This window comes from Falco rusticolus, chromosome 6 (assembly GCF_015220075.1).
Source record: "Falco rusticolus isolate bFalRus1 chromosome 6, bFalRus1.pri, whole genome shotgun sequence".
Taxonomy (NCBI): Eukaryota; Metazoa; Chordata; class Aves; order Falconiformes; family Falconidae; genus Falco; species Falco rusticolus.
The window spans coordinates 73,455,532-73,469,783 of NC_051192.1; the positions used below are offsets into that span (position 1 = coordinate 73,455,532).

At 39.5% G+C, this 14,252-nt stretch overlaps 1 protein-coding gene across 5 annotated transcripts in view; it reads right to left on the reverse strand.

Annotated features, from left to right (window-relative positions):
• The window catches only part of DST (dystonin), a 268,181-nt gene that overhangs the window by 204,029 nt on the left and 49,900 nt on the right, over positions 1–14,252 (reverse strand). For all 5 annotated transcript variants that reach the window (XM_037393117.1, XM_037393114.1, XM_037393116.1 and 2 more), the window contains exon 2: positions 4,612–4,673. In XM_037393117.1, coding sequence (XP_037249014.1) covers positions 4,612–4,673 — 62 coding nt within the window. The remainder of the gene's footprint in view (positions 1–4,611; positions 4,674–14,252) is intronic.

Consider the following 14,252-nt stretch of genomic DNA (forward strand, 5'->3'; position numbering starts at 1 on the left):
AGGTCTGGTCAGCCAAGGGTCCCAAGCCAATTCACGCTGTGGGTGGCACCACGGTGTTGGCAGGGCTCCCTGCCAGCGCAATGGGCAGGACAGCCCTCCCTCTCCAGGGAGCTGCTTAGGCACCCCAGGGTCCCATATTGCTGCTAGAAAGTCAGTAAAGAGACCCTTGACAATGTTTTCTTCCATGGAAAGGAAGAAAATGTTTTCCCTGGGAGGAAAGATACCTGGATGTTTATCATATCTTCCCACCAGAGCACAGATCTAACCTGTCTCTGGTTGCTTTGCCTTTAGTCTTATTTTCTGTACATCATAATTTCTGACGAAGAAATTTTTAAGTATTTCAAGAGATCCCATTTAATCTATCAAGACTAAGATATGGCACTACAGAAATACTTTTAAATTGGTTTGAGAAAGAAACTGACAAAGAAGAATTTATCTGCTTTTACTACTTTTTCATCGTCAAAATTTTTATCTTCCAACTTTTCTCGCATCCTCCCCCTATATTTCACACTTCTCTCATTCTTTCCTTAGGTTTTGGGGTTTGGGATTCAAAGGAGTATCAGGAAGAATTTCTGGGATTTCATGGAAGTTGGATTTCTCTTTCAAGTGGTTTTGGACCATGTGAACGCCACAGCAGAATGAAACCCCTTCTTCCATAAATTTACCTGTTCTTGTTACATCAAGGGTTACTTACAACAACCTATTTTGACAGCAGCAAAGTGAAACACTTGGTGGAAGTAGAAGCAGGTTTAGAGAAGTTAAGAGAAGAGGTCTCTCATGCCAGCATGCGAGTTTCTCCCTGGAAGCTCATACCATAGCAGCAGGCAAGTCTGAAGTTCAGTATCTCACCTCTCCAGCTCATATGTCAACAAGAAGTAAAAGATAACATTTAAACTGGAGCCTCACCACCAGACATTAAACAGTAGCCCTAGCAAGTGCAATGCTCTAATCAGTCCTCAGAAAACCTATTATCAATTCAAAAGAGAAACTTCAGCACTCAAAAAAAAGTGACGGTCCACTTGATCTCAAACTGTGGAATTCAAAGATAACTTAAAGAGACTAATTTTGCAAGCAACACACTATGTACCTGTCTCAAAAACTATGTCTCTCAAGATCATTTGCAGGAAATATTTCTACAATGACTACATTGCTAGTTTAGCAAAGTACACAAACACATGCTTAACTAGTCAACTGAACTGACAAGGGACTAATCTTAAACACTGAGTTTTATATCCTATGCATTTACATGCTTTGAATCCAATGCAACTAAAAATGGGCAATGGAGGGCAGAAGGGTAAGACTTTCTCAGCCATCTTGTTGTTTGTGGTTACTCAGAAAATCCCATAAATACAGAATTTAATTAGAAGAATGACAGTAGGCTTCCATGCCTACATCCCCCCAACGAATGACAGTAACCCATAAAAGCATCGTGCTGCTGACCTAGAAAACACTCTTTTCAATGTACTGCTATAAAAGAATAAAAGTCTGGTACTTTCCCAAGGACTGCAAAAGAACAGGAGATTAATTAAAATAAGCAAGTAAAAGAACTAAAGAAGCAGGGGAAAAGTAAAAAAAGACAAGAAGATAAGAGAAAACCAGAAAAAACAGATAAAACCAAAAAAAAGCAAGGGACAGAGAAAAACGGGGAAAGAGAAAGTAAAGAATGTAAGTAGGATGGAAAAAAAAAAAAAAAAGAAAGAAAAGTGTAATCCATCCCTATGCCCATAGCAAGGTCCTGTCCACACGCATGGTCTGGTGTTTTCCATCATCTCTCATTAATATCCATTATCATCTTCATCTTTTCTGCTTCTTGTTAAACCCTACACAGGGACAGATAAAGCACATGGACCTCCTTTTTCAGTCAGTTGAGCAAAAGCACTTTTAGGATGCAATTAATCTCCCCCTAAGGTAGACAGCTTAGGGGTAGACATCCAGAAGAGCCTGTTCTCTCTGCTACCTGCAAGAAAAGTCTAGGTAACTAGCTCAAATAAAGCTACTGAGATGCCTGAAATAAGCCAATTCCCATCTTTTTCTGTCAGCAACAAGCTATTGGCAGTGAATGCACAAATATGAGTTGCATGTATTTGTATTAAATCCAAGGCAGCTGAAAGCTAGGATTCAAATTCAACTTAATGCATAGACCAGGACAGGTCTAGTGACTCTGCTAGAAATACATTACTTATGGTGCTACTTCTTCTGCAATCCCTCCATTACATACTATTTTCTAAATATGCCCTTGTGTCTTAAGAGAGAGCATTTGAAGGATTGATTTTGATCTCCATGCAAATCACCGTTCTAGAAACAATGCTGTAAGAACAGAAATTTTACAACTCTATCACCAACTACTTACACACCAAGTATTTCCAGAGGATAAAGTTGAGCTGCTACAGAAATTCCAAGTTAATGGAAGAGCTACAGTCAAACTATATTTGTGTAAGCTATTGATCCTTAACTTGAACTCTGAAGTGAGCAATCTGAGGTGAAAATCAAGGCCAGCAGTACACACACAGACATAGATATCTATATCTACCTCGACAATCACTCACACTGAGAACTATCTGAAGATGAAGGCCTAAGGCCATTGACCTTGGCTAGCAAGTCAAAAGGATTTAATGTGAACTCTTTACCCTGATTTATTTAGAGGTTTAGAGCCTAAATCTTTTTTAAGCTACTCCTGAGAGGTTGACAGTATGGCAATGATGACTGTGCATGTTTTAGAAGTGTGTAAAATAATGGCGTATAGAAATATAATTTTCAGTACGCTGCTCTTCTGCAAAAACAGGCATCGTTTTTAACATGTATGAAAGGATTGCTCTCCAAAAAGCTTCAGATAGGCTTTTCCACATCTCATAGAAAATTAAAAATGTATCGTTAAAATGCACCTTTAATACATAAAAAGATTAGCAGCCTCAACAAACACAGTAACGATTACCCTCAATTAGAAGAAGAAATGCTCGACTGTTAATTTGGAGATTGCATTTTGTTGCCAGAGTACTGGCAATCTTCCTGTATGATTTTTTTCTTCACATCTCATTTGTCTAAAGTACTGGACAGTGGATACATTTCTTATGTTTCATAAATATGAGGTAAAACCCAGAGAGAAAAGGCTGCAGGTCTGCAGCCTCTTGTCTTCTCTCATTAGCAAGCAGAAGACTTCTGCAAGGATATGGGGCCACTCAGGTATTTCAGGATTACGGAGAGCGGGTGTTCACATAGAAGGGGTCCTCAGAGCAGCTGTTTCTACACAGCACGATTCCTTTGGGTCTAGCAAATCCACAAAGGAAAACCTACTGGTATGAGCCATTTTAAAAGCCATTCGGCAACTCCACACTAACCCTGCCCATGGAAAGGTTGTATGCTGCACTGAGGCTGATGTCGGGACCACTGCTGATGGAAAGGGCCAAAAGACCCCTCTAGAAGACAGGTCTTTCGGTAAAGGCAAAAGCGGGACCAACTTCACATCTGGGCTGTGTTAGCTCCCTATGTCATGCCATTTCCAAGAGCTACATAGGTTTCAAATTTTTGAAAGATGTGAAATCAGAATTCTGTATTTCCTAAAGGTCTGAGGGGGGGGGGGGGGGTGGAGAAAAAAAAAAAAGAAGAAAAAGGCTTATTTTAAACATCCCTGAAGAAATTCTGGTTTGCTTCACTGTCCAGTATGTCTCAGATACCCACAAAGGCAGCCACAAGCAGCAGAGAGATAATCTAGCTGGCCCCTAAAAAAAACACCATATTTTTTCTAAAATTAATATAAGCAGATTTTTTTCAACAGTGTCTGAACACTATACTCATTAATTAAATCTCAACTCTGACAGTTTGCAGATACATTTTTATTTAATATGACTTTTACATTAATTCAACAGGGCCGGGGGTTGGGGTGTGTGTGTGTGTGTGTGTGTGTAATAGAATTCAAAGCAAGTTAAGTAATTATACAATCTGTTTCTCCAGAGAAGTGTCTCGGCTAGACAGTTGGTGCTGAAACAGCAGATTAAATTTAGAACTGAAGGGCCATGCAGTGAAGGTGAACTCACAGCTTTTAGTTCTCTGTTGACTAAAAGCTGTACAAGTTGTTAAAATGATGTGTTCTGTCCCTAAGGCAAAGTTCACCACTATTCAAAAGAAAGATATTGAAATGTGATTTTCATCCCTAGAAAGCCTCTATTTCTAATCAATGAGCAGCATACCGATACCATGGGATGATCCAGAGCTCTCCTTCTCAAGGTCATTTCCCTATCCTCAACACGTTCGGTTTGTTGGGGGTTTTTTTCTGGGGTTTTTTGGGTTGGTTTTTTTTCATTTGCCTTACGTGTGGTACTACAGCCATGACACACTAATGCCAGAAAAAGAGATAAGCTTTGTAGAAAGAAATCATGCCCATTAAACTTTGACTAACTTTAATTTCAAATTCAAGTACTGAAATAGATCACGTTGGGATATCAGACAGCAGCATTTCAACTCCCCTATGACTCTTCAAAGACATGCATAAATCTCACAATTTAAGATCTTTCTTATTATATGTAATACAGCTGAATCCTGAAATAAAACATTTAGTAAAAGACAATCACTGCTGTAGTAATCAGTCATCCAGACATCACAGAAATATCAACTGACCTTCATGAGATGCTGATTTATCCATTTTGTAAAGGTCTTCTTTTGTACTTTGTCCCGCTCATCTGGAGGTAAAAAGGAAAAAGAAAAGGGTTTAACAGCTCTACAAATGATGAAGATTTTTATATTTTTTATGGAGAGCTTTATAAAATTAGCATTCTAATAAAGTTTAAAAACAGAATAGCCTGTAAAAGCTCTGAACTGTCTAGTCAAAATAACGACACACAAATGTTTTTGCAGTACATCACAGCATATCATGAAAAAATTTCTTGAGCAGAAGCACCAGGCAAGTTCCTCCAGGGTGACAGCCCCACTGCTACAACAGCACCACTGCTAACAAAAACGTAACTTCCTAGAAGTCAACCATTCCCTAAAACGTACTAAAAAGATCAAGGCAAACTTTTAAAAGCTATAAAAACACTACTTATAGCCTCTAAAATCCAATTAATTATTGAAATATTTAGCAATAGAAAATGTATTACTATATAAAAGCTGGCTTTTTTAATCAAAATGCTTTTTGACTTGCATACCACCCTTGTCCCAACACACAAAACCGAGCTACGGCTTCAGTCAGAGGAAGGACATCTCTCTTAATCCTCTACAAATTAAACAGAGATGTCTGCTAACCCAGATATGGGACCCAGCCACTGCCAGCAGTTTGTTCCCCAGTGTGGCAGTTGCATCAATGATTGCCCACAAAAATGAGAAGAAACAAAACAAACAAACAAACAAAACAAACAAAAAAAAAAAAAAAAAAAGGCGTAGACTCAGGGTAAGACAGCATCCCACTTATAGATGGGAAGTATATACATGTATCCTACCGAACCATATTAGAGACTTAACTCTTGAGCTGCAGCAGCGGTTCTCTCCACAAACCTACTACATACAGTCACTAGCCAGTACAGCTGCTACAGAGCCCGTGCACAGTCCCAGAGCTCCCGGGAGCAGGAGCTGCCGTGCTTTAGGACCAGGACCATCTGTGCAAGCCTAAAATAGCAAGATCCCTTAAGATGCTGTACAACAAAACTGCAGCTGTTTCATTGACTCAAGCTATTTGTAGCGTGGCTGAGAATGAGCAATGAGCTCAGGTAGCAAAACAAGATGCCTTCTGCAGCTACTGCCATCACTAGAAGACCGAACCAGATCCTCTATTTTACATTGAAAAATACCGTTTTCATATTGGTCAAAGGTAACATAAGTAATTAAATAATAAAATAAAATTCACAGAAGGTTCCTATTCATGGACTTTCAAATCTCTGGTGTGATACTGAGGAGGTCTTTCAAAACGGCACGAGATCATACAAGAGTCCATCCTGGGCCAAACCGAGCACTGTAAGCTGTGCCTCACAGTAGTGGGGAATGAGTATTCATGAACAAATACAAAAACAAGACAAGCAAAAGCCTGTAAAGCCTTGGTACACTCCTCCCTTATGTGACTCAGACTTTCTACATGCTTATACGTATCTTTGCATTTAAGAGTCATATATATTTTTTCTGGGTGTTTTTTTTTCTATTCTTTTTAAACACACCTATAACTCTTGCAGCCACAGTTCACTGTGGCAATGAGTTCTTCAGGTCGTATGTGTAGTATACATACACTACATTTGTACGTATTTGTACAGATTCGGCTCTGTCCAGAATAGCTGCTGTTCCCTAAATGCCTTTTCTATGCCACATAAGATCTTCCAAGCTTCTGGCGTATGCTTTTTCTCCACTTTGCAGCTCCACACTCTTATTTGAGTTGAGGACCCAAAGAAAGAGGAGTAATAGACAAACTAAAGAGCAAAGCTGCCACTGAAGAAAAAAAAAATTCTGGGAGATTATGAAAACCTTTTGCTAGATACACATGTCCTTACAGCCTTCACCTAGCAAGACAGCATTTCTGACATCAGCTGTTTATCCTAATAAGGTAGAAGCTCTGGTTTGGTAGATGTACAGAACAGAAAATCTCAGAAATAAAAGAAATGCAGAAGTATTTTGACCTGTAACTGTTCCATTACGGGTAGCTGTTTTAAAAGGAACACAAGTTTTCCCAGCTGGAGAATTTAATATTCCAGCCCACAAGTGTACAATGTGTCTTTTTTCCCAAGGTAACCTCAGCTAGTTTTGACTACCTACCACAAAGTTTACAGTTTGAGAAACGTTACTATGACATCAGCAAAAGAAAAAAAAAAGTTTAAAAAAAAGCCACTTCCATGTATCTTGTTAGAATATGCAGTCACTACTAATTTCAATTCAATTAAAATGTCAATATATGTAAGTGATGCTTACTATCCCTATTCCTTTTATGTATGTATTACACAAACACAGAAAAACTCTGTACTTGACATACACGAATGTGTAACCAGGAGGAAAGCTTTCACACTTGTCACGTCATGAAAAACACCAAGATTAAAGAAAAAGGGAAAAAATAAGCCAAAAAAACCATCCTTCCAAAACACCAAAACTGTGATTTTTAATTAAAAAAACAAATGCTTCCAGAAAAGCAAACGCACACTAGGAGGAAAACAATGCAACAGTATTCAGCGTGCTCGAGTTCAGAGCAGAACATCGCAAAATCAAACCCCCCAAATGAAGCAGAAAACAGGCAGCTGACTACAAAAAACAAACTAGAGAAGGAAACCCAGTGCAAGCCTCTTGGGAGAAGCTCCCCCCCAGAGCTCTGCTCTCCCCCGAAGGCAGCCCTGCTGCCCTGCCAGTGCCAGGCTGCCTTACTGACCCATGCAGCACATTCCTTCCACCAGCTTTGCACTCCAGTCCTTTTCATCTTCAGCACACTGCCTCATTCTTCCCTTCAACACTTCAGAGTTTCTTTTCTTTTCAGGAAAGGGAGAGCCGAGGAGTGACCAGGGCTTCTCCTAGCTGACAGAAAATAGCAACTCCCCTTTTTTAAAAAAACAGGAGCAAACAGCCCAGCTGCTGTCACAGCAAGCAAAACCGAAAGCCCTCTAGATTTAACTCACAATAAGTAGTAAATTAAGCATCTACATTGGTTTGTTTTGAACTTTCAGGTGCATTAATACACATTTGAGGACAAAAATTGAGCTTTTCAAACCAGGAAGTCCATTTTTTTCCTCTATCAGCAGTGAGTAGCAAGGAAAGCATGTAACGATTACAATAGCAGCAGCGGTGCCGTTTAAGCCAAGGTAATTAAACAGGTGGGGCCACAGCTGCAGAAAGAAAACACCATCTTCCTAGATCCATAGACCATCACAGTAAACCCTCAATGGTTAATTGATCAACTTGAGCTTCTCTGCTGCTTTTACCTGTTATTGCAGACATTACCAGACATACAAACTGGAAGTCTTTTATGCTTTATGTGCCTGGAACGTGCCACAACACAATCTACCTGGTCTTAATAGCCTGACACCACCTACTCTATGAACCTACACTACACTACAGCAGCATCTAAAGAGGCTCCAGATTAGAAAGTTCGGACTTAAAAAACACTTGCCATAATTAAAGTATTTTATTGCATGTTCCTGTTGTTCCTCAATCCCTAGGAGAAATTCAGGGGCCAGATCCTTCTAACACCAATGCCCTCCCCCCCTTCTAAAAATCCCTATCGCTTGTACAGATCACAGTGTTTGCAAATTAGAAGTTTCTCTGGAACACAGGTTAGGTTTACTACCAGGATTACACCAAAGGATACACAGTGTTGATGTCTCTTCTCTCCTAGGGAGAACCACAGAACCATTTAGGTTTGAAAAGACCTTTAAGATCATCCTAACACCGCCAAAAAGTCCACCACTAAACCATGTCCCCAGGTGCCACGTCTATATGTCTTCTAAATACCTCCAGGGATGGCAACTCAACCACTTCCCTGGGCAGCCTGTTCCAATGCTTGACCATGCCTTCAGTGAAGAAATTCTTCCCCATATCCAATCTAAACCTCCCCTGGCACAGCCTGAGGCCATTTCCTCTTGTCCTATTGCTTGTCATCTGGGAGAAGAGACCAACCCCCACTTTGCTGCGATCACCCTTCAGGTAGTTGCAGAGAGCAATAAAGTCCCCCCTGAGCCTCCTTTCCTCCAGAATAAAAAGCCCCAGTTCCCTCAGCTGCTCCTCATAAGCCTTGTGCTCCAGACCCTTCACCAGCTCCATTGCCCTTCTCTGGACACGCTCCAGCACCTCAACATCTTTCCTGCAGTGAGGGGCCCAAAGCTGAACATGAGATTCAAGGTGCGGCCTCACCAGTGCCGAGTACGGGGGGATGATCACTGCCCTTGTCCTGCTGGCCACACTGTTACTGATACAAGCCAGGGTGCACTTGGCCTTCTTGGCCACCTGGGCCACTGCTGGCTCCTGTTCATCCGGCTGTTAACCAGCACCCCAGATCCCTTTTCCACCAGGCATCTTCCCAGCCACCCCTCCCCAAGCCTGTAGCGTTGCGTAGGGTTGCGTGACCCAATGCAGAAGCGGCCGAGTGGTCCTCTCTGCCTGAAGACAACCTGAAATCATCTCTGAGCAACCACACCAGGTACCACTGACTTGATGGAATGAAAGACAAAAAGAGCATAGGAGTACAAAACCCCAATTTTCTAGATGAGCTGCAAATTTCTGAGCATCTTTATTCATTCTAATGGTGAAAACATCAAACTTTGGAGTTCTTCCAGCTAGTGACAGACTTGACCAAAAAAACCAAAATCCTCATTTTCTTAGGCAGCTTTTTGCATTGTTAAGTTACATTTGCTTCTGTGCTGATACTTGTTTGCCTACAAAAATGGCCAGATAGGCAACGGGTTTTTCTACATTTGCCCAGTTATTTACAAAAGCTCTGATAGGTATTATTCCTTACTCATGTATAAATGCACTATTTTTTCTGTGCATATTGTTGCTATTTACAACACTTACTTACATTAAACTCAAAAAGCTGTGTTAAAAGAACATTATTACAGTTGAAAAGTGAAGCACTCAAAAGTACAGTTAAAACAGGAATGAAAACTAGCTATGGAATCTTAATACAACCTTCTTGGGAATATATATTATGATATTTAATTAAATTATCGGGGGGTGGGGTATGACACTACTGTATAGAAGGGATGCTACTCATTAAGGAACAGTTATTCAATACTGTATTTCATTTTATTGAATGCAGAGCACCAAACGTATTCATCCATTATTTTTCAAGCTCTGAAGACAAAATTCATTTCACGATAGGTTTTTGCTCTGGTATTCCTAATACTTCTTCTGCAAACTAGACCCTGGTATCTTAAACATCACACTCGGAAAGTAGAGCGTAATTAACGTATGATCTCTTGGGAAAGCATTTGTTCTGTGACAGTCACCCGGATTCCCAAAGCTATATAAAGAAACTGGGGACAATTCCAATCCTGCAGTCAGTGCTGAAACACCTTATCGAGGAGGCCTTGCTCTCTGCTCCTGCAAATTTGGCCTTTACTTCTTGCAGGCCTTCCGCGTCTGTACCAATTATTCATTCTCGCTCGTTAATTAAGAACCAGGGGATATCTAACAAAACTATCACAATGTGAAACAGTCTCCAGGCAGGTAAAATCTCAGTTCAAACAAGTCTGGTTTGGAAAGTTAAAACTACAGGATTTTCCATAGGGATGGCTTGAATAACCTTACAGACATCCATCATCTTTCATATCATTAGTGGGTGTTCTTAACCATAGCTGGGTTTAAACTACCCCTGCCCATAGGCCTTGTATATCAATTCTGACTATCTGAAACAATGACTCAATGAAAGCTACTTCTCTTATGAAGAACTGGGATTATCCTCAATTCTGTGTAGTATCCCAAATTAGATAAAGTTAGAAATTAATAAAATAATACTCTCTTATACAGTAAAGTGTACAAGTACAGAGCAATGCCATGAACTGTGTGCTAGGTGGCAAATTTCCATTAAGACATACAGCTTATAAAATTCTACACGCTTTGGCAATGACTTCTGATAATAACACAATGTACCCTTCCTGCTATAAAAATATCAAGGCCAAATTAGCATCCATGTTTCTAACAAGATGACAACTATGGTGAGGTCTTCCAGAAATCCTAAAAAAAAAAAATCTGAAAATAATAACTTAGAGGCCTCACATGGGGATTTCTGTATATTCAACCCCACTACAGTAGTCAAGATAAACATTGAGTCTGCAAGCATTACAGTTCCAGGACCTGCTTTTGGGGGGTCAGTATTTACTGTAAGAGAAGTAGTACAGCAAAACAGGGAACTCCCAAGTTACTTTCAACAATTTCTAACTTCACAAAAACAAACAAACAAACTACACCTCTCCCACACACAAAAAAAACCAAACAAAAAACCCCAACAAACATAACACCAAGACAAAAACCCCCATACCATACCCAGACCTCTATGAAATACTTAACAAGCCAGAACTAGAATGGCAATATACATTTAGTGTTTGTCATGAAAGATTAGCTTCCTCAGCTGAAAGATCTCTACTAAGTTCTTGCTATCATCAACCCCAAAAGCCCTGGGTAAGTATGACAGTTTTCTCAGAGTAAGCTCACCTGACAAACTAGCTTTTTCTTAGGCATCTGCTTCCTCTAACAGAGCATGTTTGCTACAGATACTGCTTTAATTTTTATATTTCAAAAGAACGCTTCACGCATTTTAATATATAACGGTGCTGTCCTTACATCAGCTGTTCTTGAAGAGAAGGAAAGACCCGTCAAGCTTAAAAGCAACATTTTACCACCTCTGTCATGGTTTTAATTTGATCAGCTTCCCCTTGGATTTATGAGACAAGAGATCACATAATTTCTTGTTTATGTCCTTGTTGGTCTTCACATATCAGGACAGCTTGGGGAACAGCACTACTAGCAGTTTGCAGAGGCTTGCCTTGGAGACAGCATCACATTACTTCTTTTTTTAGAAGGACTGAATGGAGGCCTTGTCAGCCAGATACAAAGTAAGAGGATAACTGGAGACAGATTCGTAAGGTACACAGTTCAGACAACACAGAGGAAGAAAGACAGTACGGACATGGAGCAAGGGAGAGATATGGTCCACACATGAGAGGGAAGAATTAAATATATATAGAGAGAGGGGTGGTGGTGGTGTACACACACAGATATATGTAGATAGATAGATACAGTTTATGAGTCTAGATCTTGAAATCTGGATAAGAGAATTCAGTATAGACATAATGATGGGGTTTCACCCCATGGAAGGCCTGTCAAAAAAAATAATCAAGAGACAGCAAGACAAACAAGGATTCCTACACAAACTACATATCCTACTATTTAAGAAATGCAAGCAAAAATGAATGCTGTTAGGCATTTGTAAGGCACAAACTCTTGAAATGCACTGCCTAATTAAGGCTCACTTCTTCAAAATGATTAAAAAAACCAAACAAACAACTAAATCCCTCTTTCTTTCATTCAGGTGAAGTTCCTTCATTTCTTACTGCTTATTGCCATCACTTCCTCCATGACAAGCTTCAATTCCAACTGACCTGGCTCACAGATGTGGTTTCAACTACCACTGACTTGTTCCACACATACACGAAGGGGCATGAACGATGCCACCACTGCATATATACAAATGCAGCTTTTCAGACAGAAAGATAAGGCACAAAATGCTTCTTATGTGGCACTCCGATGCAGTGCCACAAGTGGAAGTTACGTTACGCAAAAAAATATCCAGCAGCAACCAGAAAAATCTACGGGAAAGTGCTCACACCCAAAATATTTGTTATTTATGTTTAAACCCTGTAAGAAAAGCTTGTATTACGTGCCAGTGTTCTCATCACTTTGCAGTATTTTCAGCCACAAACCAATGAAGGGTGGAAAAATTACCACTAAATCCTCCTCCTACTTATACCAAGGCATCCGCTACCAGCTGCTGTCAGAGAAGAACATTGGTGAAGCGAAACTCTGGGCTACCCCAGTGTGTCTCTCAATCAACCTACGCTTGCAAATAGAAATATTCAGCAAATGGCACCATCTGACACTTATTTTTCCAGAAAATTTATCCCACTTACTTACTGCCTCCTCAGGTGAGGTCTGTGTTGATATGGCAAGGTTCTTTTGAAAGAGTGGGTCCTCTTCTACATATTCTTATCAGGCAAGCCATTAACTCTTAGACAGCTTCATTTTATATGTCATGTCAGATTATACATGCACATAGTTATGGAAGCAATTCAAATTTACTCCTATCCTGAGCTTTACATTGTTAATCTAAATAGCAATAAAATGTGAACCCCAGTTTAAGTCTTGCCTTAATTCTTCTGGTTGCTCCAATTATTTTGTGAAGAATTTTTGTGAAGAATTAGTTTGTGAAGAAGTCTCTCCAGTTTCATTTCCTCTGAAAAACAACCAGGTTTCTTATATCAAAGGTCACATATACGGTTGGTCTGATTACAAAGATGAATCAGAGTAAAAATTTTGCCCATTTATTCTAAAGTCTGATGTCCCTTCATGCTCTACTTTTCTTAAACTGTGGACTACATACATCAAGAGCTGAACATGAACTAGAAATTGTGTGTTTTTCCTGGAACTACAATCAAATAAGACCAAACTCAGATCTCACTGAAGTTAACAGCTAACCTTTACCAAGTAAAGCCCCCATTGGCTTTTATATCATTAGAGTTCAGCCTTCATGACAGCAAAACAATAAATGTTTAGGATCTCTGACATATTTTTCAAAAATAATATTTTTATTTCTCTTTCACAAGATTGTATGGCAAATTACTTGCCAAGTCATTTCTATGGGTATGCATTTAGCTATAAAAACACGCAATTTTTTTCTGAAAGATGTTCTGTAAAGAAATGAGCAATGTAATTCATAGGCAGTATGTGAACTAAATTTAACAACAGACATGAATGCACTAAAGACTGGGAAATGCTCCATTTTATAAAAGTTGCAGGAAAACACATTCTAAAAGTGACAAAGCCTGAAAATAAACTGGGAAACTTCATTTTATTTTGCATTACATTCAGCCATCCCTTACATGGGCTTCCTAATGAAGCTGTCTTGACTGCAACAGCTGCAAACAGAACCCAAAGATATCGCCCTTTCACCTGTGTTTTACTTAATGCATGTTTGTTCACCCAACTCCACTGACCCACTTCAGCAGCTTCCCAGCCTTGTAAATGTAGTAATGAAACAATACTGCAGATTAATTCATGGAGAGAAGACTTAAAAGTATTACATAAGTTTAAATGTTGTGATCTGGAATGATACGTATCTTTGAAACTCTGTAATTCTTCATAACTAAATACCATGATAATGTTTGACGAATATGTGTTAAGATGGATAGAACAGACCACAAAATCTGAAAATAACTGATTTGATATATTAGCAGTATACTTACAATGAAATAAAAAGGCTTGCAAAATAAAAAAGTTTGTAGTCACATGTAAGCCATTCTATTTGCTCTGCAATTGGCCCTTGTAAAAGGCTTCGCAAAATATAGTGCTATCTGAAAGACATGTTGATATCCTGCTGCAAAATGAAATGCAACATTTATACTCAGATCCCCAAACACGTAAATTGATTAGATGGGCTTATCAGGATTCAAATATAGAGTCGACAATAAAATTATACCATTAGCTGCACAGTACCCTCCAGCTGTACATCCACCCGTTGTTCATGTATTGTTTCTTAAACAAAAGACTCAATTCTATACGCAAACAATTAAGCATAGTTTCCTGAGACC